This window comes from Heloderma suspectum, chromosome 1 (genome assembly GCF_057233095.1).
Source record: "Heloderma suspectum isolate Gila_16-S chromosome 1, 16-S_ref, whole genome shotgun sequence".
Classification (NCBI taxonomy): Eukaryota; Metazoa; Chordata; class Lepidosauria; order Squamata; family Helodermatidae; genus Heloderma; species Heloderma suspectum.
The window spans coordinates 274,785,923-274,811,079 of NC_139458.1; the positions used below are offsets into that span (position 1 = coordinate 274,785,923).

General features: G+C 43.8%; 2 protein-coding genes and 1 long non-coding RNA gene across 6 annotated transcripts in view; 2 read left to right on the forward strand and 1 right to left on the reverse strand.

Moving 5' to 3' along the window:
- Window positions 1–1,370: 1,370 nt before the first annotated feature.
- YWHAQ (tyrosine 3-monooxygenase/tryptophan 5-monooxygenase activation protein theta) lies at window positions 1,371–23,294 on the forward strand. 2 transcript variants are annotated; one of them, XM_084826670.1, is made up of 6 exons: window positions 1,371–1,510; window positions 2,796–3,175; window positions 14,005–14,128; window positions 14,289–14,452; window positions 15,350–15,445; window positions 15,908–23,294. In XM_084826670.1, the coding sequence occupies exons 2-6, from the start codon at window positions 2,882–2,884 to the stop codon at window positions 15,965–15,967; spliced, it is 738 nt and encodes a 245-aa protein (XP_084682796.1). In that variant the 5' UTR covers window positions 1,371–1,510; window positions 2,796–2,881; the 3' UTR covers window positions 15,968–23,294. The 2 variants fall into 2 exon arrangements, with proteins under 2 accessions (XP_084682796.1, XP_084682798.1); XM_084826672.1 differs by having other exon boundaries at window positions 1,432–2,032.
- Window positions 19,750–24,986, reverse strand: LOC146359131 (uncharacterized). The gene is made up of 2 exons (XR_014786555.1): window positions 24,012–24,986; window positions 19,750–20,667 (listed from the first exon to the last, which is right to left on the reverse strand). It is a non-coding gene; the product is annotated as an uncharacterized LOC146359131 (long non-coding RNA).
- ADAM17 (ADAM metallopeptidase domain 17) overlaps window positions 24,438–25,157 on the forward strand; it is a 35,111-nt gene continuing 34,391 nt past the window's right edge. For 2 of the 3 annotated variants that reach the window (XM_084826665.1, XM_084826667.1), the window contains exon 1: window positions 24,438–24,744. In XM_084826665.1, coding sequence (XP_084682791.1) covers window positions 24,591–24,744 — 154 coding nt within the window. In that variant the 5' untranslated portion in view covers window positions 24,438–24,590. The remainder of the gene's footprint in view (window positions 24,745–25,157) is intronic. The other variant, XM_084826666.1, reaches the window with a different exon arrangement.

The following is a 25,157-nucleotide window of genomic DNA, read 5'->3' on the forward strand; positions in this document are numbered from 1 at the left end:
GCTAGTTGGGGAAATACCTGCCCTGGGTGGAGTTATATTTTTACTTAAAAGGCAAGTTGTAGTTTAGGGTTTACATAGTGCGTATACAAATGCGAAGAATAAAAAATGAAAGGAAATTTGTAATCAACTCCCCTACCCCAAGTAGAAACTGATATTCATGAGTCAATTAACTAGTTATTCATCAGTAACCCCACACACCCCAAAGCCACGTTCAAGTAGGAAGCAATAAAACTGGCTGAACCCGTTAACACTAAACTTTCCATTAACATTACAAGGGACCTACTTTGGAGTTAAAAAAATTAGTAGGATTTCGTCCATGGGGAAATGCATTGCCAGATAATGTAGCAGTATAGGAAGGCCACAGTGTAAGTGATAGAGCACATGCTCCGCATACTGAATGTCCCAGGTTCAGTCCCGGGTATCTCCAGGCAGGGCTGGGTAAGAACCCCGAAACAAATGGAGAGCTGCTGCCAGTCAGTGTTGACAATCCTGGGCTAGACGGCCCAAGGCAGCTTCCTATGTTCTTAAGCGTGGCTTGGAGCCTCGGTTTTAATTCCGCTTCGAGCTGATCGTGGAAAGGCAATACACGACTAACGGCTCTAGTGTGGAAGCAACCTGAGTTCCGACAAAAATTGCTCTCCGGCCATCTTTATTTATCATTGTCATCCCTACTGAACATTTGCATCGCAACACATCATCGTGTAAGCGGCGCTGTACAAAACCTGAAAGTCACACACTTCCTCGCTTTGGGAGGCTGGCAGTCTCTGCGCGACTCGCCCGTTATTCTCTGCAGTACTCCAGAAGCCTCTGCATGCCTTATCTCAGGCTCGCATTCCTCCTATTAAGACTCTGACCTTCTTTCCTGTGGTAGCCGCTGAAACCCGAAACCCACGGCCCGCTCTCCCTTTCCTGACGCTCTTCCTCCCTGCCTCACACCCGCCCTGCAGCCACCGCAGCAGCGCCACACTCCCCCCGGCCTCGCTTCCGCACCGTCTCGTGCCTCGCCCAGCCCAGCCTTCCCGGGCTGTCTATGTGTATCTCTAAAGAGTTGCGCGAGGAAAGACGAAGGCGCGGAGGGGAGGGGGTTGTAGCGGCATCACCATGGCGACAGTGACGTCAGCTCACCCTGGATCTAATTGGAGGAAACCCCGTGGCCCCAGCTGCAGCAGCCCACGGGCCAACCGAGCTTGTGCCCGGACTCGGCCCACCTCCGCGGCGCCGCGCGGAGCCGGGATTGGCTACAGGAAACCTGAAGGCGGAGCTAGGGCTCGGATCGCGCTCGCCGATAGGCTAAGCCGCGTGAGCGCGGGCCTAGCTGCAAAGAGGCTGCTTTGTGCCAACGCCCTTTAGCAACGCTGTTTCTCTCGCTTGAGACGGGAGCGGCTTTTTCTCTTTCTCCCCCCTCCTCTTCCTCCTCCTCCCCACCTTCTTGACCCAGCCCCGGAGCGGAGCGAGCGCAGTCGACCCAGCAGGCGCCCGCCGGCCCGGCCTAGCGCCTCAGCGGACACAGGTGAGCGCCAAGGTGGCTTCGGGGAAGGGAGCGGGCGCCTGTCCTCCCTCCCTGGCTAATCTGCGCCGCGTCGTCCATTTTGTGGAGGCGGCGCGGAGCTGGGAGTCCTCCGCCGGGGAGGGGAGGGGAGGGGAGGGGAGGGGAGGAGACGCCGCCGCCGCCGCCGCCATTTCGTACCGGCCTCTTTCTCTGCCGCGGCATTTCCTGAAGGGCGGCGGGAACGGAAAGCCGGAGGAGCGGGGAGGCCGGTCGTTTCCGTTCGTACTCGCCGCGTCCGTCTCCGTCTTGGTCCCTCCTCCGGGGACAAAGGCAGCGCGGTCCTGGGCGTGGAGTCGCCGCGGCTTTCCCGTGGCTCTGTGGGAGGTGCCAAGAAAAAGGGGGGCATCCGATCCCCCTCCCTCCCTCGCCGCCTCTCCAGCCCTGTTTTTACCGCCTTTTCCCGCCGCTCTTCCGCCTTCCCTCTCCTTCCTTTCCCTTCTGCGGACAAAGATCCGACACGTTTTGCGCACCGGCCTGTGCCAAGTAAGGACCGCTGTGCTCTTGACTTCCCCTGCGCTCCTCCTCCTCTCCCCCTGCTCCCTCCCCAGCCCTCCTGCGAGGCGCTCCGCAGTCTGTCCTGCGCCGGAGAGAGCGAGTTGCCCGCCCGCTCTTCTCCGCGCGGCCACTTGCCCCTGTTCTCGCGTTCACTGCTCGCCGGCGCTCTTCTTCTCTGCCCTCCCCTGCGTGTCTCTGCACCCCCACCCCCATTCTGCACCTCCAGGTCATGTATCGCACCGTTTTCGTTCTTCTGTGATCACGCTTTCTTACAAGCCCAGTCGGGATTTTTATTTTCTGCAAATATGTTCGGCCTAAAAAAGTTAAGTGGATTCCCGGAGAGGATTTTCTCGCCGCCCTTTTCGAGCCATCCAATTAAGAAGTCGTTTACCTGGGCCCTGTATACTGCACTATTTCTTTCTAAAGGCCTAGAGTCCCATCCACAAAGCTTGCATGAACCGCTTGGGAATCTTAATCCACCTGTTTTGGAGATCAGTGTTTGTTCTGCATTTATGTCTAGACCAGCAGTGTTAATTTATTCTTGTAGACAAAAGCATTTTTTCTTTTGTCAGCCTCCTGACTGGCTGTTTGAATTAGGGCCTTCAGTGACTGGTTTCTCAATACCCTTCATTAAGTCACTGTCTCACTTGCTGGCCTAACTTCCTATATTCATAGTAGCTCCTCCTATGGCTCACAGCTCTTGATTCGCTAGAATGAGTGCAGGTTTCAGAATGTCTATTCGTTGTTGCAGGTTTTGAGGTGCCTTCTCACTGTGTGAAAGACCCTTCTCTTCCTACTAAATCAGTTGCCTTGCTGCTTATACCACTGCTGGCCAACATGGAAAAGACCGAGATGATCCAGAAAGCCAAGCTGGCTGAGCAAGCGGAGCGCTATGATGATATGGCTACCTGCATGAAGGCAGTGACAGAGCAAGGTGCTGAATTATCCAATGAAGAACGCAATCTTCTCTCTGTGGCATACAAGAATGTTGTAGGGGGGCGACGCTCTGCTTGGCGGGTGATCTCTAGCATTGAGCAGAAAACTGACGGCAATGACAAGAAGATGCAACTTGTCAAGGACTACCGAGAGAAGGTGGAGTCTGAGCTTAAGTCCATCTGCACCACCGTTCTGGTGAGTTGGCTAGGCACATTTGGGCTTCAACTTATTATACATGGATAAACTATCATTGGTTTAAAGGCTAAGGCCTAGGGGACGCATGACCTGCGTTCTGCGAGATATTGGTGTAAATACTAGTATTGGTTTGAAACAAATTGATAAAGTGTAAATTGATACAAAAATGGGCTTTCATGAAGGGGCTGTCTAAGACTGACGAGTTTATTCTAGAAAATGTAACAGTGGCGGTTGAACTAATATTATCCATTGATAAAAGTTGAGTACTAATACTTTCTGTTAACCATAAGTGTATAATACACCTTGTATTAAGAAACTGTCTTCAATAAATTGACAATTTGAAAAGGCTACATATAAACTCTCCTGTGGCTGTAACTGTTGCTTTGCTTCTTACCATATAGAAGGTGTTAGACTATACTTTATTCTAAATCCACTGAGTTGGAGAAAGTTTATGGAACTTATTTGGGATAAACCTCTACATCTGGGATAAACTTTTACCTCTAGCTTCTATGGGTTCTGGCACCAGCTTAACATCACCTAGTGGAAGTGATGATGAACTACCAGGAGTTACAGTAGCAGGAGGCGAGACTGAAGAAAAGGCTCATATTGCCTACTGTCTAAATCTGTTCAGAGCAGTAGGCAGTGCTCAGCAGCTAATCATATGCTGTCTTATTTTTTTTTAATTTTTCTAACAAAACATGGTAATGTTGACACGACAAGGTTCTAGTACTTACTATTTCTAAGCAATTTATTTGACTTGATTATAGGTTTTAACCTGTTTCTATGATAGTTAAGTAGAGTGTGATGCTGATAACTGTAGTAGTAGTACTTTGACTAAACCTATGTTTTTGGTGTTCCAAGTCTACAGTCTGTTGGCATGGTTGTGTGTATTTGTTTCATTGCAGCTTTGCTCCATTTTCCATTACGCTAACTAAACTTTAATTAGAATTATGTTAGGCAGGTCAGCATCCAGTAAAAAACAAATTCTCTGTTGCTTTGTTCTATGTATAAGCAAAAAAGTGCTTCTATGATCCTGTTGGGCATATAGCAATTCCAAATGCAAATTCAGTTTTGTACTGAATTCCCATGTAGTCATAATGTAAATGTTTGCTTCTGATACTAGTTCCTTACACCAAAGGGGGCTTTGGTTTTTGTTCCTAAAACCAGCAGCACCCCATGCCACATAACAAACTGCTTTTTGAAACTTAAAGGAGTTTCAAAAGTAGTTTGATACAGTATCAGGATCTACTGTTCTGAGTCAAAAATCCTACTAGGCATGCCCAAACTCTTGGGTGTGCCTACAGTAGCTCCATGGATCCCAGCCAATGTCCTTAGTCACCTTTATTGCATCCTAGCAGTTTCACAAATACAGAAATACTTTCTGATTTTTAGCCTGAGCTTTCTGATTTAAGAGATGGCTATTTCAGTTGGGGTAGAAGTGGTGACAGTAGTGGATTTTTCTAACCTTTCAAAAACATGGTTTTTGTCACTGGATCATTCCTCTAGGAATACAGACATATCTATGTTAGTGTGTCTTTCAAAACCCTGTGCCCTCCTAACCTCTAAAATGCTTAGAACTGAGTTGTCACTATTTATTGAATATTTTACCAATGTAGTCTTGTTTTAACTGTAAAGTAGGCATTTTAATCAGTAGGTAATTTCCCACCAGTTTAGGAAGTGTTTTAAATTTTATTGTTCCAAGACTAGCTCTACTCTAAACATCTTTACTTTGCTTTTTTCTACTCTGACAACTGGAGTTGGAGCAGTATACTCAGGACCTATGTACTGTTGGAGATGTACATTAGATTATGCAGAACAAATATATTCTAATTCTTCTGACAGGCTGGCACTTTGTAAATGTAAGAAAAATCAAGTAAGCAGACAGTTGGCAATATACCTTGGAACTGAAGTACAGCAATCTGCTTATACTGGAACAGATTGTGTTCCAATATTATCTAGTAGCCGATAACAGTTAACCAAACTCCTAGGCCTGTTTAGGGGCCTTCAAAAGCTAGTTTCATATTGGGGCTTTTTGTATAACATGACAGCCCGTGTGGGTGAGGCCAGGGTGTGTGCTGCCATTTTCAATATACAACCCCCACTGAGGAGTTGTTGTGTCATGTGATCTCATCCTTAATTTGCTAGGAGTATAGATTTGCGGTTAGACTTGATTTGACTAAATATAGAATCTGGCGAGGCAATTAAGTTTATATGCATTTGCCCAGAGGTACATAGAAAGCATGCCAAGTTATTGTTCATTCAACATAGTGTAAGTGAAGTGATTTTTTCGAGCATGAACCAAACACACTTAAAGTAATTGGGGAAACCATACCTATTAAGTGCTGTCTTAAAACACATTACGTAGCGAAGTTCCTAGTCACTGCCCTGATTTCAAACTTACTGGGCATAATTACATAAGTTATACCCTGCATTCATCATACATGGATGTTCTGAGGGTGGCTAACAAAGTAGTATATAATAGTACATTTTAAAATTAATGATATAATGCAAACTAGCACAATAAACTAAAAAAAGCAACAGTCCATTCAAATAGACAATGAAACGTAAGATAAAAATGCTAATATTTACTGTTCTTAAAAGCCTGGGAAAATGAATGTTTTTCCTAGTGCCTAAATTATAGCAACAAGGACTCCGGTTGGGTCTCCCCAGGGAGGGCATTCAGAAGGCAAGGAGCTGCCTGCCACCAGCGTTAAAAGGTTCGCTCTCCCGTTGCCACCCAGTGCAGCTCAGATGGCATGAGGCACCCAGAGAAAGCTCTCGATTGACCAGTTCAGGGAATTGATGCGATGCAGGTGAATTGATGCATGACAATGTGGTCAAACAAATATCTGGGTCCTTAGCTGTGTAGGACTTTAAAGTCAAGACAAGCCCTTTGAATTGAGCTTGGAAATTTTTCTTGGAAGCCAGAGGAGTTCTCAGTCCAGGAAAGGTATGTCTTTGCCCAGTTGCTGTTAGCAGGCTCACTGCAGTGTTCCAACTGTTTTCAAAGGCAACCCCATGTAAAGTGCATTTCAGTAATCCAATCTGTCACTTACTAGGGCAAGGATAACTGGGCAAGTTAGTACGAGTGTGTCCTACCTGGGAAATTTGGGGCTTGTGTGCATGTTTTCCTTCACTGAGCTTCTGTATAAGTATTTCACACCAAACTGCTCATGAAACACAGTTTGGGGCCTATCCTTTTGATAGGAAATGACCCTATTCAGTGTACTGAGCATGCCCCTGGATCATGATTAGTACCTGCAGGTTACAGTATTGAGTCATGAACACACACTGTGGAATTTAGGCAGATAGGTAGATATAGTGATCTCCTATTAAAGGGTGGAGAGGGAAAGGAAAGGAGACTGCCGTTTCCTCACACGACTTTACAAAAATGAGTAGGTACTAAGGGATACAATCCAGCTAGAGTTAAGCATGTTTAAGTGATCACAGTGGGAGAATTGAGCATATGCTTAAATGTGAAATCAGTGGGACTTAAAACTGCCTGCCTTAAAAGTTTCACATATGTTCACATTTTGTTGTAGTTGATCATAGCAGTACAGTAGTTTTGCTCATCTTCTCAATTCTTTGCTGAAATAACCATGGCAAAATATGGATATCTCCTACATGTAAAATAATTTAGTTGAAGGGCTAGTACTTCAACTACCATAATGGCCAAGAAAGCCATGGATTCTGAATCTGGTATAGAAGTTGGCACAGTTGAGTCACTATATCTTGCTTTAAAATAGGATATCTTGAATAGAAATATGAAGGCTTGCGGGGAGAAACTGGAGAAAAAACATTTTTTCTCTTTTCCAAAAATCCCTGGAAAAACACCTTTTAAAAATCTGGTTCTCCCCTATGATCCAGAAATCCCCATGCTGGAAAGCCATTGTGTATTGATAGGGACGGGGGGAGGAATTGCTCATTCTACTGCATAATATTAGTCTGTGCACCTGACCTTCTGGTACACAAGGAGAATGCTGCATGTGGCCCTCTGAACCCTGGCTGCTGTTAGGATGGATAGCTTTTGTCTACTGTTAATACTGTATCAGTGTCATAGTAAGAATGGTGTCCTAAATTTGGCAAATTGGTAGTGGCCATTTTTAAAATTTGGGCTGAGAGTAGTATTTTCCATACCTATCCAGGGGGTCAAAAAGAATCAGTTTCATCGAGAGAGGGCAAGTTCTATAATGTGGTAGGCTGAAATGGCTTCATTGTTTATTGGGTACTGTTGTGACTAGAACAGGAAGCTTTAGTGGAAGTAGCATGTTTGAAGTACTTATGCTGTCTCCCCACCCTAGCTTGGTTTGCTAGGGCCAGATGCTTTATGGTGGGGGACACAACCTTTTGTTTTTATTTGCATCACTGTAGACAGATGCTGCCATTTGGACAAGGTAGTAGAAGGCAAAGATCACCCTCTGGTAACAGCAGCCTCCTATTCAGGCTGTCCAGTGTGTTGCATGTTAACTTCGATCGACAATGGGACTGAATATGAGAACATACTTTAGTACCTATATTTGACATAAACCTTCTAGATCAGCAGAGGGGAACTATATTTAGTCTGGGGGCTGGATTGCCCCCCTGGGCCAGATGCTGTCAGAAGTGGCGGTGCTGATTTTAGATCTGTAAAAGGTGCTAAAAAAATAAGTATTGCATATTTTCCCATTTCCCCCCAATTTCCACTTTTTCTGAACCTCCCCCCATAAACCCATTTTCCCTCCATGTCTTCCAAATTTCCAGAAATTTTACATTTCTGCTTATGATTAGATCATGTTCCCTGCTTTGTGTATTCTGTAATTATGAATACAAGAATAAAGTTGTGAGCCATCTCACTGTAGAAGGCTGCATGTGGGGACACATGGATCCAAAAGATCTAGCAGCTTTGAACTAGGTTCAGAATTAATTGGGCTTCAGAATCAAATATTACTTCAGGCTTCACTGAAACATACTAAAGACTCTGAAATATATGGTAGGGCTATACAAGTAGAATATGACAGTGGGTGCAGAACTTGCCTTTCTGAGAATCTGCTTTTGTTTGTAAAGTTGTAGTCCTACAGCTGTTAAATTTTTTTTTGAAAATGTGTGGCCTATGTTTGCTAGATTCTAGAGAAGAGGCTAAATTATGTTCCACCCTAAGCACAATGTTAGGTATTCTTGCTCCTCCCTTAACTAGCAAAACCAGAATAAGTAGACCTCAATTATGCAGGATTTAGCTTCTATTGACTTTGAATTGGCTAGGTGCAGTATATTAATTCTAGTTGAGAGTATGCACAGCTGTGATACATTAATAAGTTGTTCCTAAGCATGTTTACCTGGAAGGAAGTCCTATTGAAATGTATGTATTTCCAAGTGACTATATTTGAGAATTGACCTCTATTGCTGGAGCACTTGTTTGAAATTAGTTCAATTTCTCAATTAGATATTCATCCATGGGGATTTGTATCATGTTTTCTGGAACAATTGGTCGCACTAAGAATGATGTGGCTTACAATAAGGATGGTGTGGCAGCATGTACTGCAACAGGTACGCAAGGACAACTAAACCTTGGATATGTATTGAGAATTTAATGAAAGTAAAGTGAAGGACTGACTTGTTTAGGAAATAGAACACAAGCCATAGTGCAGAAAATAATAGACCTTGTTTGCATGCAGAAATGCACTGAATCATGTAAAGCTTAAAATAAAAAGCAAGAGGTGTTATTCAATGCCTTGACATAAAATGATCCATTTAAACAAAATGGATGCGAGTTCTGTGGTGTGCTATCTGTATCCCATGCCAAACCTGAATGGCTTCAGTGTATGGATTCCATTTATATATTAAGGCTATTTTTAGAGCCCACAGGCCACAACGAACATGCATATGTTTCACATTTGCTATGTTCATGGCGCATGTAATCTAGAGTTGGACTTATTGCAATATTCGGAATAACATCTGTATTCTAGGCTTGAAAAATCCTGCTGTACGTTAGAAAATACAGATGATATTGATTCTCTGTCACGTAAGCTCTCCTAAGGGCTAGTATAGGAATACCATCTTCAAGGTTAACAACTAGCACTTCCTAGGCTAGCTGCCTTCGGTCCTCTACCTGTCTGTACTACTGTTTTCATGTTTGTTTGGTTACACCACACCTTCAGCACACAGGTGCCAGCTGTTGCATTGTGTTTGATGCCAGTATGAGGTTTCTTAGAAGTAAAAAGTACAGGTAGGGTATTGGAAGAATTATGTGGATATCACTCCCCATCACTTGAAGCTGGAGCTGACACTCGTGGCTGTCTGCTAGGCAATTTCCTCCCTCTCTTTTACATGAATACATTTAATGCGGGTATGAAACTGGTGTAACGTGACAGTAGAACTCCATTGAGTATTGGTCTTATTAGTACAGGGTAGGAAGTGGCCAGTTCCTGTCGGTTTTCTTGTAGGCTGAAGGGCTAAGTAGAGTAGCGGACAATACAGGCTCTGATACATGTTTGCAGTAGTGCCTGAGTTATTCTGAACTGCCATCTTGTGTATTACTATCTGGGGAAGTGTGATGGTTCAGATCACTGTACTCTATTGCCATGCTTCTATTTCACTGTAAATTGCATCCTCATAAATTCTGTTGGAAAATGATGTACTCCATGAGGTGAGTGGTTACTAATGTCGGGGGGTGACAGTTCAGGAGGAGGCTAGAGTTAAAGGTTAGAGTTAGCAAACAGGAAGGGCCACACTGTTAGCCTGCCTCTAAGAGCATAAATCTTATTGGGTTATAAGTCATATCAATACTAAAATAATCCCCCCCCCATCCCAAACAGTACCTGCACAGATACATTACATTATCTGGCTGTAGTTTTGCATACATTGTAGAACATAGGGCTAACATCTGGCAAAAAGCCCCATCCATGTTGGTACAGCTGGGTTGAGCATCATATGAGGGTAAGTTGAGACCCCCCCCCCTTTTTGCTCAACAAATGACTTATACTTTGTGGCAATGCAAACTTCTTGAAGCCTGCATCTTTTCTTTAATCAAGCCATTGGAATGAAGTAAGACAGTTGTAGTAAAAAAAGGCTTAACAATATGGTCTACGTTTCCTTAGCATAAAAGGTACAACAGAAGCTTTATTAAGCAGTAGATTGTGGAACCGTACATTCCCATAGAAAGGCAGAGTGTTCGTTGGATCCAGAGTTTTGCTTTTGCAAATGAAAGGGTTCCTTCCATTCATGGAAGTGATTGTGAACCAGTGGAGGCTCATGTTGGAGGAAGTGGGGGAGGCAAACAGAAGGAAAGATATTTGTGTACTGAGCAAAACATTATAATCTCTTCACATTCTGGATGCATTCCTCAGCACTGGTACAATGGAACTTAATGGCATATTGGAGTAAATCCACTGAGAGGGGAGAGTAAAGTGGCAGACTAAACTTGGAATGAAGATACCTTGCTGCAGGCAAAGCCCAAATATTTGGCATCTGTGTATCTTCTAGTGAAAATAGATCTACTCCTTCAAGATTTAACTAATCATCTTTAGAACTGCCTTGTTAGGCAGACTTCTGGCTAGGCAATACTAAATGCATTGCTTCACTTGAGTTTCAAAACAATGCTATGTATAGATCATTCCTGTTTCTCACGAACACAGGAAGCTACCTTATACTGAGTCAGACCATTGGTCCATCTAGCCTAGCATTATCAACTCTGGCCTTGTTGAAACGGGGGGCAGGGGAAGGGTGGCTAGGGTAACTATGGAGCGGGGAGGTGTAGGCTAACGGCGATGTGACCACCGATCACATGACTGGGAACTGTGTGGTGTGCCTTGGTTTACTTACCCATCCCCACGGAGTAGTTAGTTCCCTGGCCTCATGCTGCCGGTTATCCCAGTGGCTGTTGCAGGAAAATGCACAGGCACTGACCACTTCATCTGTTGCTTTGTAACAGTGACCATAGAGTCCAGCTGCAATGCTTAGAGCGTCGCTGGAAGTGTGGGATGCTCTAGGCCATAGTCTCTATGGTCATGGCCTAGAAACCACCTGGAGCTCTTTTTAACCACCAGAGAGCTTGCCACACGTAACAGTAAGCCACCCTGGGGACCCTTAACCCTGCTGCAAGGGGGTGGTTAACTAACCATCATTGTCGAGATTCTTATTTATTTTTATTTTATTTATTATTAAATTTATTAATCGCCCATCTGGCTGGTCACCCAGCCACTCTGGGCGATGTACAACACACCATAAAACAGTTTAAAACGATAAAATTCTACCATAATTTTTTTTTTTTTAAATACCCTAACCCACCCCAAATGCCTGCCTGAACAACCATGTTTTTAATGCACGACGGAAGCTCATTAAAGAGGGGGCATGACGGAGTTCCCTAGGGAGGGAGTTCCACAGAGTGGGGGCCACCACAGAAAAGGCCCTCTCCCTCGTCCCCACCAGTCTAGCTGTCCTGGCTGATGGGACAGAGAGAAGGCCATCCGAGGCTGATCTTGATCTCCCCCCCCCCCTCCCCATGCTAAGCCACCATGGTTTAATTAACAGCACTAACCACGGTGGCTTAGTGTTATGCGTGAACAGGGTTACTGATTTGCAGTGACTTTCCAGGGTTCGGGGCAGGATTCTTTCCTCGCCCTACCTGGGGATACTGGGGATTGAATGCGGGACATTCTGTTTGCATACCACATGATCTACCATTGAGCTATGAGCCCTCTTGCTCAGGTGCCTCCAGACTTCGCCATGCTCCTTAACAGAGGGATGGGGAACCTCCAGCCAGCAGTCTTGGACAAGGCCCCTCCCCTCTCACAAAACTGCCCCTCCGAAGGCAAAGGGAGTAGGAGAGTGACTACGCTATGGCACTGGGAACATGAAGGAAGAGCAAAGAGCTACCAAGTCCCTTCATGCACTATTCTAATTGAGATGACAAGCAGTGTATAAATCCAGTGCATGTGTCAGCTAGCACTAGAAGGAAGAGCTTCAAGTGCCAGCCAAATCCCTTTCTCCATGCAGAGAGAGGCACAGAGCAGGGCAAAATGGGCAGGGCTGTCAGGTGATGTTGTGGGGGAGTGTTTAGCCCCCCCCCCCAATAAACTAGCCCATTAGAAATCTGGCCTCTGGACCAAAAAAGGTTCTCCACCCCTGTAATGCCTAATTTAGCCACATGAAATGGCTAAATGTTGGCTGTCCAGTGGCAGAGGTCTAGCAGAACTTTAACAGAGCCGTTTGAGAGTTTGCATTGTAGATGTGCAAGTGTAATATCCAAAGTTCTAGCTAGCTATTCTTTCCTACTGTCCAATCTGGAGCACATGTTTGGATTGTCAGTGCTTCGGACATCAAGGTACTAGTGATTATTCAAAAGCAGAATTGAATTGGCTGCAGCAGATGATGGTTATGAATCTGATAGAGCAGGGGAGGGAAGATTTCAGGCATATGGGATCTACTTCGTTTTTTTACTGTGGAGTCCCAAGGTCCACCAACTGGAGCCAGTTGCAAACCGGGGGCTTGCAGAGGGCAGAGCCAATTACCTGCTGAACACAATAGCCACATGCAGGGATGACCTGCATACACAAATTTACATCTGAGTTACTACAGCGTAGGGATCCTAACAATCTAATTTAGACCTAAAATTGTTAGGAGTTAGAGATCCTTGCAGATCTACCTGAAATCATCCAGAGATCTACCAGTAGATCCCAGTCTACCGTCTGCCCATTCCTGTGCTACATAAGTTACTGGGCAGACTAGAAATGAAATAAATACAGCAGCTGAACTAGAGGCAGAGGGATTAGAATGTATCACAGGGAGGTAGCAGTCCTGTGTTGAGGGGAGACTGACTGGCAGAACCTTCGGCTAAGGTTCACGGTTCAGCTATAGATGTTCAAAATTCACATAAGCAAAAATTGCAGTTGTAAATCAAATATGATTTACATTCTGATTTTAAAAAGACCATTAAATAAAGATCAGTGACTAAATCAGCACAAGGCTTTTAACACGACTGTGTAAATAGCAAGAAGTTAATTTTTAAATCAAACTTATGGTTATACAGCGAGGTGACTACCTAAAAACTGTAGTAACCATTGAGTATCTTGAGGAATCATGACCAATGAGAAACTACAGCTGGGAGGTGTTCTTCTGATACAAGACTGCCAGATGAACCGTAGTTGTGTTGGTGGGGGTGGTTAGCTGTAGAGGTGGGCGATATAACATTTGTATTAAGCAGGGCACTTGTGCTACTGTTTTGGTGTTTTATGCAACTTCTGTATCTAGTTCTGTATCTAGCTTGAAAAGAACATAATCAAAATAGAAACAGTGAAAGGATCACCTAGATAGTTTGTATTGCCAGTAATTCATGCACACTTCAAGACAGTTGGATTAAATATTAGTGGAGCATATTTTTCTTGTGAGCTATTGATGTGAGTATTTTCCTGCTTAAAAGCTTCTACTTCATGTTCTGAAGTATCAGATAGTGAAAGGATGGTGTAGGTATGTGTCTTTAATTCCTTCTTAGCAATTTGGATAAGATCTGCTTCACACTTGGGTCTGATTTCACTATTTAGTTTCGAAAAGGAATTTAGTCTCAGCATTGTCTTCCTATTGCCTCTGCTATATATGTATTACAGAACTAGCAAGACAGCCTTGAGAAACAAATGATACCACTTTTTATTGAATAGTCCTTTCTCTTGCTAAAGTGGCATGCTGTGTCCACTTAATGCATAGTTTCTCTAATGGTCTTTGTAAGAGATCATACATACACATGTGTGTATATGTATTCATACCTATCATATGAATAGTTGTAGAAAACATTACTTTGCTTTATCCAACTAATAAATGGACCTAATTAGGCACATTCATATTGGTTTTTCTTCTGTTAGGAGCTGTTGGACAAATACTTAATAGCTAATGCAACTAACCCGGAGAGCAAGGTGTTCTACCTGAAGATGAAGGGAGATTACTTCCGGTATCTTGCAGAAGTTGCAAGTGGAGATGACAGAAAACGTGAGTACTATATTCATATAAGCCTCTATTTTTCAGTAAGGGCAAATGCAGTATAATAATGACTTGTTTAAAAAAAAACATCCAGTGTGTGGAGATTATGTTGAAATCTAGGTGGTTTCTCAGCTTGTTCCCCTTACCAATTTTTGCTGTTTCTTCACAGAAACAATAGAAAATTCACAGGCAGCTTATCAGGAGGCATTTGACATCAGCAAGAAAGAGATGCAACCCACACATCCAATTCGTTTGGGCCTAGCGCTTAACTTTTCTGTGTTCTACTATGAGATCCTCAACAATCCAGAGCTGGCCTGCACATTGGCAAAGACAGTAAGTTGACTTTGGATGTGTGTTAAAGCTAGCTTTAGTAAGGGAACAAGACTTCATAACTGTATCTCCTTACTTTCTTGGATACTGAATTTAAAGAAGTTAGGTGGGTCTGTTCACTTGTTCAAGGGACACTGTCAGTATGGTATACCTTACTTCTGCTTCCTCCTTATGGCATGCTATTACCTGCTAAGTGAAATTTCTTAAAGAACACCTGGATGCCCAAAACATCTTTATTTTAGGGGGCTATGGTTGCAAACCTAGGCATACTTAGGGAGTAAGCCGCATTAATCACAGTAAAACGTAAGTTGAGTACACATGGCTTAGAATTGGACTGAATGTCACTGCAGTATTTTCCCCACAAAAGTTAATGTGTTCTTGCTTTCCAGGGGGAACTTTACACCCACATGTATTCATCCAAAGAAATGAATGTTTAAATACCATCACAGATGTCTACTACCAAATTAAGTACAGAGCACAGTAAACATAATGACTATGTATTGAATCCAGTGCTGGCCATCCACTGGTGGAATGGATTTCCCTTCCCCGCTACAGCCTGCCAAATCTGCTCCAAGTCCTGTTGCATGAGCAGTCTGCTCACACAATGTTTCATTTAACCCTATATAATTCTCCCCAAGTAAATTTGTAGCAAGAAATGTTCAGTGACTGAATACCAACTTCTCTCATGCTTTGAAACTTGTTCCTGAATTGTCTTTGTACAATGGTCTGTGCTAATAATTGACTCTACTCATTAAATCTATGTTAAAGCAATTTCCCTTGAGAAGAAACAGCCAAACTTATGAAGGAAGTTCATAAGTTCATTTCATTTGGTGGCTTCCTTGCTTTTAAAAAAATCCATTTGCCTAAAAAGAGTAAGAATTATTTTAATTTATCTTCTAGGCTTTTGATGAAGCCATCGCAGAACTTGATACACTGAATGAAGACTCTTACAAAGACAGTACTCTCATCATGCAGTTGCTTAGAGACAACCTCACAGTAAGTTGTGACTATTGACATTCCTACAGTAAGTGAGCTTCGACCCTAGGTTCCCAGCTTTAGGGGGCATCTTCAGAGACATAATCCTATAACAGCTTTTAAAAATGAAATAAGAGTTGGGGCTGTTATAAGAGTAAAACTAGACACCTCAATTCTGATATTGCCTGCTTTTAAGAATGTTTCTCATTACTAAATTAGATACTGTATTACCATTTATGATTTCTAGGCTGGTTTTAACATGTAAAATTAGCAATCTCATAAGATGTAGGTTAAGGCATTTATTTAAAGGAACACTAAAATGTTTGCTGGAGGACCCTGTCATCCCTACCATTATTTTCCTCCTCTAACTTACCAGTTGAAGCAGGTTTTGCTTCAGGCTGCTATTGAGGGCAGAGGGATACATTAATTTTGAATATAAGTTGTGGGTGAGTTATACTTGAATGTGGCTGTTCTTCTTTCTAGTTATGGACATCAGACAGCGCAGGAGAAGAATGTGATGCTGCAGAAGGTGCAGAAAACTAAATTGCATATGGAGTGTCATTCCCCTTCTCAAGAAACCTTTTTACACGTCTCATTCCTTATAGCTCCACTTGGATTTCCTATAGCAAAGAGAACCCATCCATGTGTATGGAAATCAATTTATAGTCTTTTCACACTGCAGCTTTGGGAAAACTCCATCCCTTGATTTTGTGTTTGTCCTGGCCTTCCTGGTGTGCGGTTACTGCTGTAGAAAAGTATTAATACTGGCTTAATTTCATATAAACATAAGTAACTTCCAAACACTTATGTAGCGGACTAAAGTTATCTGGTATTAAAAAAGAAATCTGAACCAGTACCTACAAGCGACTGTTTTTGTATTACAGTAAATACATGAAAATGTAGTTAATGCAACTAAAGAGTTTTCAGCACAGTCCACAATCCCTTTTTATTCTGCAGGGGTACTTGGTGATTTGACTTTCACATGCTACTGTGTATTCATTTCTGTAGGATCTGGGAGTATTGGGCCAAATAGGAAGCATGGCAAGTGGCTTCCTACATGTGTACAGCAGGAGCTACTGAGTATTTAAATACAGGGACTCTTTTTACTCTTCAGTTGCTGCTGTTCAACTACTATCCCCTCCCAATAAAACTTCACTTACACTCTTGCCTTTGTAGTTCTGGTATTCACTTGATTATGTACTAGAAGCAGCATGTTACTGCCAGAATACAGGGAGTGCCTTTTTGGCAGACTAAATTGCATGTCATTTCTTAACACTGGAATGGGGGGGAAAGGTCACATGTCCAAGTACAAAACTTTTCCATGCAGATTTGTGCACATGTATGAAGGTGTCAAGTTTGTCCAGTGATTTGTTCCGTAGATAGATGGACCACTATTGTGTGTTGCTAATCATTGATTGTAGTCCCAAAAAAGCCTTGTGAAAATGTTAATGCCCTATGTAACAAAATAACATTAAATAAAATTACATTTTATAAACCACTAAACTGTTGCTTCGTAACATTTGCATGCAGCTTCCTCTAGAAATCGGTCTTCTGTCTAAATAGTTAAATTTATACTTTAAATAGTTAAAGTATAATAGAACAACTTTCAAACTTGTTTCTATCTAGTGTGCTTTTCTGATGCATTGCATGAAGTGAAATTGCTGTTGGGTATGCACTGGGAGGAAGTATTTAACATGTGGCATGTATCCCCCATACTTATGCTTAATTCATTGCAATACTACTGCTACAAGAGTTCCATACAGGTAAATGGAAGGATTTTTGAACATATTTATAACCTGATCCTATCTCAGGTCCATATTTCATTAGCTTCAGCAGTGCTGCAGCTTCAGATACTCCTAAACCATTCATTGGATCCAAGAGCTCCAGTGAATACTTTCAACAACGTAGGATAAATGATCATGATAGCTTTAACATACTGAGGGCTAAAACAGGCGCAACTCAAGTCATGGGAGAGCATTCCACATGCATTCACATTGTTAGGATACTAACATGGGCCAACCCACTTACTAAAATGTTATTTGTTAATACTCTTTATTAGCCATCATTCCACTTCCTGAAAGAGGTGTACAAATCCCTCCCTGCCCCCGCAAAGAATAACAAATTCAACGAACTAGCCAGTTGAACTGAAGGCTAAAGGAAAAATACACAGTTTGTGCCCTTTCTTGATTACAAATAGAGAAGGGAAGTTTACTGCAGGGTAAAGTTTGTTCTAAGCTCTTGGGGCCACTGATGTAAAGGCCCTGTTTCTAAAATTAAGCCTACCTCATGTAGAGATGCTAGCTGAAGTAGGGCCTGAGAAGAGGGCTGCAGCTCACATGGAGGGCAACATAAGGCCGGGGTGGGGTGGGGGCTATGCTATGTAGGACCAATGGGTGTATGGAAAGCTTATACAGGCAAAAGATCTACCTGTGGCTTAGAAATCTTGCTGTAACTCTTGTGTAGCATTTGCTTCATAGGTTCCTTAATGCCCTCTTGTCCTCAACACAATGCCAGTTGATCATGGTATTCCAAAGACACATGAGTGTTTTCGAAACAGGAATACTTGTAACATTCATTTTTTCCCCTCCATATTCTAATTGTTTAATTTGGCTTTCTGCTGGGCAGCTTTGCTTTGGCAAGGAGTCTATAACCATTTAAATTAAATGAAGCAAAACGGCACTTATAAGACCTTACAATCATACGTTCACTGTAGGAAGAGCAACAAAGTAATGTAGTGCTACCACGTGCTTGTAGCTTGGGATTGGTTTAAAGGGCAGAATCCAATGGAGTGCTTCTGCCCCACCTATTCTCTTCTGCCCCACTGCTTGAGTTGCACAAGTGGCTCCCACCGCTTACACAACAGCAGTGTAGTGCTTCTGGGGCAACCTGAAACAAGCTGAAACGCTCACTTCTAGAACAAGGCAGCTTGGCAGAGCTCCATCAACCTGCCTCCTTCCAGAAATGAGTGCATCTGCTTGTTTGGGGGCTTCTGGGAAGTGCTAAATCTCTTGTGGAAGTGGTGGGTCTTGCTTGTACAATGCACTGCATGCGGAAAGGAATCAGTGGGGTGTAAGCATCCTGTTGGATTCTGCCCAAACTTTTCAAATGTGCATGGAACTCGTACTGGAATCCATATGATTGAACTACTGCATGTACATTCTCCACAACTGACAAAAAGGCAATAGTGCTGTACATACGGGAGTCATTAGAAGTGTGCTGATGGGCACACTACTCTGTAGTAAATTACTTGCCCTATGGATGGTGCCAATGATTTTAAGCATCCATCCCCAAGTGGCTACTACAATGTGGAACAGCAAGTGGAAGAAGGTTAAGATGATAGAGAGCACAGGGCATTTGGTTGCATATGAATGAGAAAGGGAGGCCATTTTTGGCAGTAGCTCTGTGGCAATAGTAATATACACGCCACTCCTAAATGGCAAAGGTTGCAGAAAATGGGAGTAATTGCAATCCTGTGCATGTTTACTTGAAAACTGATCATTTGTGTTCAGTGGGGCTTACTTCCTAGTAAGAGTGTTTAGGATTACAACCCAAGAGAAACAAGCCATACACTGAATAGGTGGTGCTTTGGCATTAGCCTCTACTCGTAGCATGTCAGTTTCTTCAGTGCACAGATGCTAAGTGGTAAAGAGCAAATTACTAAAATGAAATCTCTTGCTCATTTCTTCTGTTGCCACCACCTTCAAATGACCTTGGCATTGTAATGAATGGTGAGGTGTGTATTTAAGCAGCAGTACATTTGCTTTCCAGTACCCATCCTGTACAATGTCAGCCAACATGGAAGGTAGGCAGGCAAATGGGTGATCTGTGTTAAGGATATGAGTTTGTAAGTCTTAACTAGGATAGTTGTGGGTGGTCTGAGTTGAGGTAGGGCTGTTTTAAGTTGTACACAGTCTTGAGAGGGCTCTACCCTTAAAGGTGGCCTAAAAATCAATTTAAATAAAATATCCCACTTTTAACAGGATGTGAAGCATTTTTTAAAACTGCAGCAAGAACATAAAATTGTAGCAGTTGTGAACCCGTTACACTAAAATGGATATAAGGCTGGTATGGTTATGTGGTTGTAGAACTAGAAATCATGTAGAAGTGCCACGTTCTGGAAGAAATTGAATTGTGAGGTCATTCTTTGCCAGCCAGTGGGTGGAGCTGTTGCTTTATTTAGGTGTAATGTTTTAGTTGAAGCAACAAACCTTATGAGTTGAGAAGGGGGGGGCATGTTCCTTGAGACCTGTATTATTTAGTTAATTAGCTGCCTTTCAAGACTTCTCAAGGCATCCTACAATATGAAACAAACTAGAAAAGCACCATAAAATTTAAAAAGATTTAAAATAAGATAGTTAAAATACAATTTCAAACATTTAACAGCAGAAAATGCCATAAAACCTTTCAATTAAAATCCAGAGAGAACTATGTTTTGAAAGCCCTCTTAAAAGCAGCCTGAGATACATTTCACCAAATTCCATATGGTAGGGGCCACCACTGAGGAAGCCCTCTATTGCCTGCCAACCTTACTGATCTTAGTGGTCGGCCAATAAGTACTGCCTACAAAGATGATCTTAGATGTGCGGGCAGGTTCATATGGCTGCAGCTGGTCCTTAAAATAATTTGGACCCAAGCCACAAAAGGCAGGTCATTACAATTCAGTGAAAAATACAATAGCTACAGCTGCATGTCAAGTACCTTTTAGCTTAATTATTGTTGATTGTGAAGTCATAAGCAACAACAGTTCAAAAAGGTTGTGCTCTTTTCACTGGGTGTATTATGTTCAACCGACTGAACAACAACAATTATGTTCAACCTGGAATTCTTGTTGTTCAGTCGTGTCCGACTCTTTGTGTCCCCATAGACCATAGCAGGCCTGGCCTTCCTGTCCTGCGCTGTCTCCCGGAGTGTGCTCAAGTTCATATTCATTGCATCGGTGATGCTATCTAGCCATCTCATCCTCTGCCGTCCCCTTCTCCTTTTGCCGTCAATCTTTCCCAGCATCAGGGTCTTTTCCAGTGACTTTTCTCTTCGCATTAGGTGGCCAAAATATTTGAGCTTCAGCTTCAGTATCTGTCCTTCCAATGAGCACTCAGGGTTGATTTCCTTTAGGATGGACTGATTTGACCTCCTTGCAGTCCAGGGCACTCGTAAGAGTCTTCTCCAGCACCACAGTTCGAACGCATCAATTATTCGGCACTCAGCTGTCCTTATACTCAAGCTCTCACAGCCATACGTTGCTACTGGGAAAACCATAGCTTTGATTAGACGGACCTTTGTCGGCAAGGTGATGTCTCTGCTTCTTACTATGCTGTCTAGGTTTGCCATAGCTTTCCTCCCAAGGAGCAAGCGTCTTTTAATTTCATGGCTACAGTCACCGTCTGCGGTGATCTTGGAGCCCAAGAAAGTAAAATCTGTCACTGCTTCCATTTCTTCCCCTTCTATATGCCAGGAAGTGATGGGGCCAGATGCCATGATCTTCGTTTTTTTAATGTTGAGTTTCAAACCAGCTTTTGCACTCTCCTCTTTCACCCTCAACAAGAGGCTCTTTAGATCCTCTTCGCTTTCTGCCATTAGGAAGTGCCATAAACCTTGGACCTTCCTAATACTGAGAATTTATATGATTAAAGATGGGAATCTAATCTTCATAACATGCAGATGTGTCCAAATCCTGTCAACATCCTGTCATAACTTTGCTTGTCTGCGTTAATCTCAGTGAACCTGCTTAGAGGAATTAGCAGTAGTTTTTACACAGGAGCCTGAGACTATTTGTATAAGTGGAAGACCTTCAGTGCTGTTGATTTGATATTAATGAGCTCTGCCTGCCTTATGATCAATCATCTGTGAACTGACATAAGCTTTGGTTTTTCCTATCTGCAAATTAGTGGTCATAACTTGAACAGTTTATTAGGGAAATGATGTCCCTTTCTGTTTACTTTTACACTCTCCCCCCATGTTAATCATTACTGATATTCCCACACTAATCAGTTTGCTTATTTTACTTCCAAATGTATGTAACTGGTTTCAAATTACTCTGGCTTTATCCATTTTTCCCCTCTATTGCTCTTCATGCTATGCATTTTCCTCTGGCCAGTTATATTTTCCCAGGTATAGAAAGAGATATAGCCAGAAAAATGTACAACCACAAGCAGAAAATATTTTATGTATATACTCATTTAAACAGAACCTACAAGCTTGTGAACATTTGTAACATATACATAGATTCTCTGTGTAGCTGTGCACATGCTTGTACAGTACACTTACAGAATACTCTAGAGCTAGATTATAGTGATGTTTGGCAGCAGGGTATGCCCCTCAGCTCTAAGCACACATGCCCAAAGAGCTGGATCCTATGCCTTCCTTTTCAATTATTTGATAACCACAGCAGAAGCATCATGAGTATTCTCTTGGTCCATGCACCAACTGAGCTAGGCCTGTAGTTTCTTTTCAACCCTTTTTTCTTGAATGTTTTTCTCTGTTAGTTTGCATTTTATTTTAAATTATCTCAGGCAGCCTGCAGCTAATCCAGTTGCAAGTTAACAGCAAAAAACCTAACACTGACCAGCTCCCCCAGCATCCCTGGTGACTCCATTGCCACCTATCACTCATGATGTTGTTGCTCATAGATGGCCCCACCTTTAGCCACGTATGGAAGGTACCACATGGTGCATGACAATAGCCAAACAACCCTTTCTGGTATCATCTGTACCAGTAAATACACCCTTCACACAAACTTCACAGCCAGAAACAGACCAGGGTGCCTCCCTGCATAGGAGCTACAAGGTTGCTGTAATTACAAGGCCTATGTATGGTGAATGCAGAGATGTCCTTGGCAGGGGATTCAAGTCTTGCTTCAGCAACAATGTATGCATACAGTTTCTATAACACTGCACAAAGCTTGTTTATATTGCTCTCTTTGTAAAAGACATTTTGCAGAAGGGAAATGGAAGCGAAAACAGTAGGCAACGGTGTGAGCTTCCCATTACCTTAGTGGGAAAGGCAATGCAGTGGGAAACAGCAGACATGGATTTGATAATGCAAATGTGGCCTCCACAAAGTGGGACTCATCTTTTGGAGTTCCTGACAGCAATAATAAATTTAGATGGAAAAAGGAGATGCAGTAGGAGTAGAACCCTAATGCCCCTGTTCTAGAAAGCAATACCCAACTACACAACCACAAGCCAGGTACCGACCCAGTCATACAAGTCAGTACTACAGGGGTCCTATGTACAGCTACAGTTCAGTTTATAGGCAGTCACTGAACAAACCTGATGTCCTGGATTTGAGGCCCGCTCCAATCTCCAAAGGAAAAGGACATAAAAGTGACCACACACCTGAGACCAATATCCTCACAGAAGGAAGTCTGACCCATTTACACACAGGGCACCTTTCATTATGCCCAGTTATCTCACCTTTGGTTGTTTGCCAGGACAAGTTGTTTTCGACCATGTACCATCCCACCCTCAACTTGGTGCAGTCCAACTGCTGGGTTTAATCATCACACCAAAACTAATGGGGAGAGGGGAAGAGCAGGAAAGCAAGCTGCTGAGTCCTCTCATTCATGCTCCATCATGGGCCAGATGCAGACCCTCAACCCTAGTGGGGCAGAGTGGCAGAGAACCAACTATTTCTCCCACTGTTTCATGGGTGAACATCCCATCATGGATACAACTGTGGAATACAGCAATTAATTCCCTGTCTGCTAACCATTACAGGAATAGTCTGCTTTTGTTGAAGTGCATCAATTGTGCCTTATCCCCTTCCATGAGTGAATATTATCCTTGCTCCTATACCTCCTTCCCCATCTAGACTCCCTCCTGTTTTGGAAGGGCGGGAGCAATGGCAGTTTGCTTCCCTTCCCTGTCGATTGTCCTCTAAAAATGCCTCACCCTTCCCCAGCATTAACATTATGATAGAAATATGGGGTTGGGAACACACTTTTCTCTTGTAACATCCAGCTTATCAAGCGCAGGATCAAATTCTTGCTCAGATACAGACCTATCCTAGTGGACTTGGATTAGTCTTTGCTGCTCAGAGTCCCATCTGTATTAACTGGGGGAGTAATTCACTTCACAAAGATATTTATAAAAACACTTCTATCCCTTCTTTCCTTTCGGAATAAAATGCCCAAGGTGGCCAACAATGCAATATTAAAACACATCAGAAACACTACTAAATACAATGTATACCAGTAAGTTTTTTAAAAGCAAAAAAGAAATCAAGGAAACACAGAGGCAAAGCTGATAAAAACATCACTGAAGACATTTAGTACACAACTTGGCTTATCCTATGTATGTTTAAACAGAAAAAGTCCTACAACTCCCAGCATGGCTGGCTGGGGCATTTTTCTGTTGTGTAGGTCTTTTTTCTGTCTCAACATGCATAGGATTGTCCTCTTACTGAACAATTACAATACATTCGCACTCTTGCGAGCCCCCTTGGGCTGCAATCCTAATCGCACTTGCTAGGGGATAAGCCCCACTGAATACAGGCGATTCACTTCTGAAGAAACATGATGAGTAGGATTAGGCTATCAGTTTCTCCTCCTGATAGGCTGGGTTACCCCCGACAGCTTTGCCACCCTTACCTGGCTGGGGGTTTCTGGGTTTTTTCATAGGTACATGAGAAGCAAAACAACAACTCAACAGGGGAGCCCTTCCTCGGCATGGAGATACAGCGCTGGTGAATTGCTGCCTGCCGTGCTGCTGCTAAACTGCACAAGAGGCCCGCCACGAGAAAACAATAAAAGAAAAAGGGCAACTTTTAACACAGACGAAGCGGACGCGAGGCAGCGCCCGCCGCCAGCTCCGCCTTCCATTCCTCCTCGAGCGGCTTTCTTCCCTGCCCTGCTGCAAACCCCGCGGGAAGGCAGCGCCACAGCGGCGTCTTTCCTTCCTCAAGGGTCGACAGGGAAGTGCCCCCTCGCCCTTCCCAAGCGGAACAAGATGGCGGCCTTTCCCCGTGCCCATAATGCTTCGCGGGCAGGCGCGCTTCTCTTCCGGATTCGGGCTCTGGGCTGAAGGGGCGCCGCGGCGGCGGCGGCAACCGTCGAAACGAGAGCCGCGGCCTCGGGCTGGCAGCGCCGAGCGGGCGGAGACGGTCGTGTCCTTACGTGAGAGAAGCGGGGGGAATACCTGGTCGCCCGCCGGCCCGCTGTCGGAGGACCATGAGGCTTCTGCCGCGCCCGAGCTCCCGGCTGCTTCCCGCCCTTCTCCTGGTGATGCTTGGGACTCGCGCACTGGGGGCGCTGGGTCCCCCGCCTCATCCGCCTCCGCATCCCACCCCACGGCACTGGGGCAGGCATCGACCGCCGCGATACGGTGAGTTCTGTGAGAGGGAAGGAAGACGGGCTTGACTGACTCCCAGGCACGTCCGGGTCGCGGAAGGGAAGAGTCCCTAACCAAGCCTGCCTTTCTTCTCTCCCCACCGCTGGAGCTGATGATGATAATGGCAACGGTCGTGATAACGCAGCAAGAGTGCTGGACTGGGAGCCGGGAGATCCGGGTTCTAGTCCCCACTCGGCCACGGAAGCTCCCTGGGTGACTCTGGGCCGCTCACAGACTCTCAGCCCAGCCCACCTCGCGGGGCTGTTGTTGTGAGGATAAAATGGAGAGGAGGAGGATCATGTAAGCCGCCTGGGGTTCCTTGCAAGAGGAAGAAAGGCGGGGTATAAATGCAATAAATAGATAAATATGGTTAGGGTACGGGCTAGGAGAGTGAAAGATGGGATGTC

Excerpts from the sequence above, each read along its gene's own strand:
- YWHAQ (XM_084826670.1), top strand. The coding sequence starts at position 2,882 with ATGGAAAAGACCGAGATGATCCAGAAAGCCAAGCTGGCTGAGCAAGCG. Across the intron at positions 14,453-15,349 it reads CCTGCACATTGGCAAAGACA|GCTTTTGATGAAGCCATCGC; the intron begins GTAAGTTGACTT and ends TTTATCTTCTAG. Across the intron at positions 15,446-15,907 it reads TGCTTAGAGACAACCTCACA|TTATGGACATCAGACAGCGC; the intron begins GTAAGTTGTGAC and ends TCTTCTTTCTAG.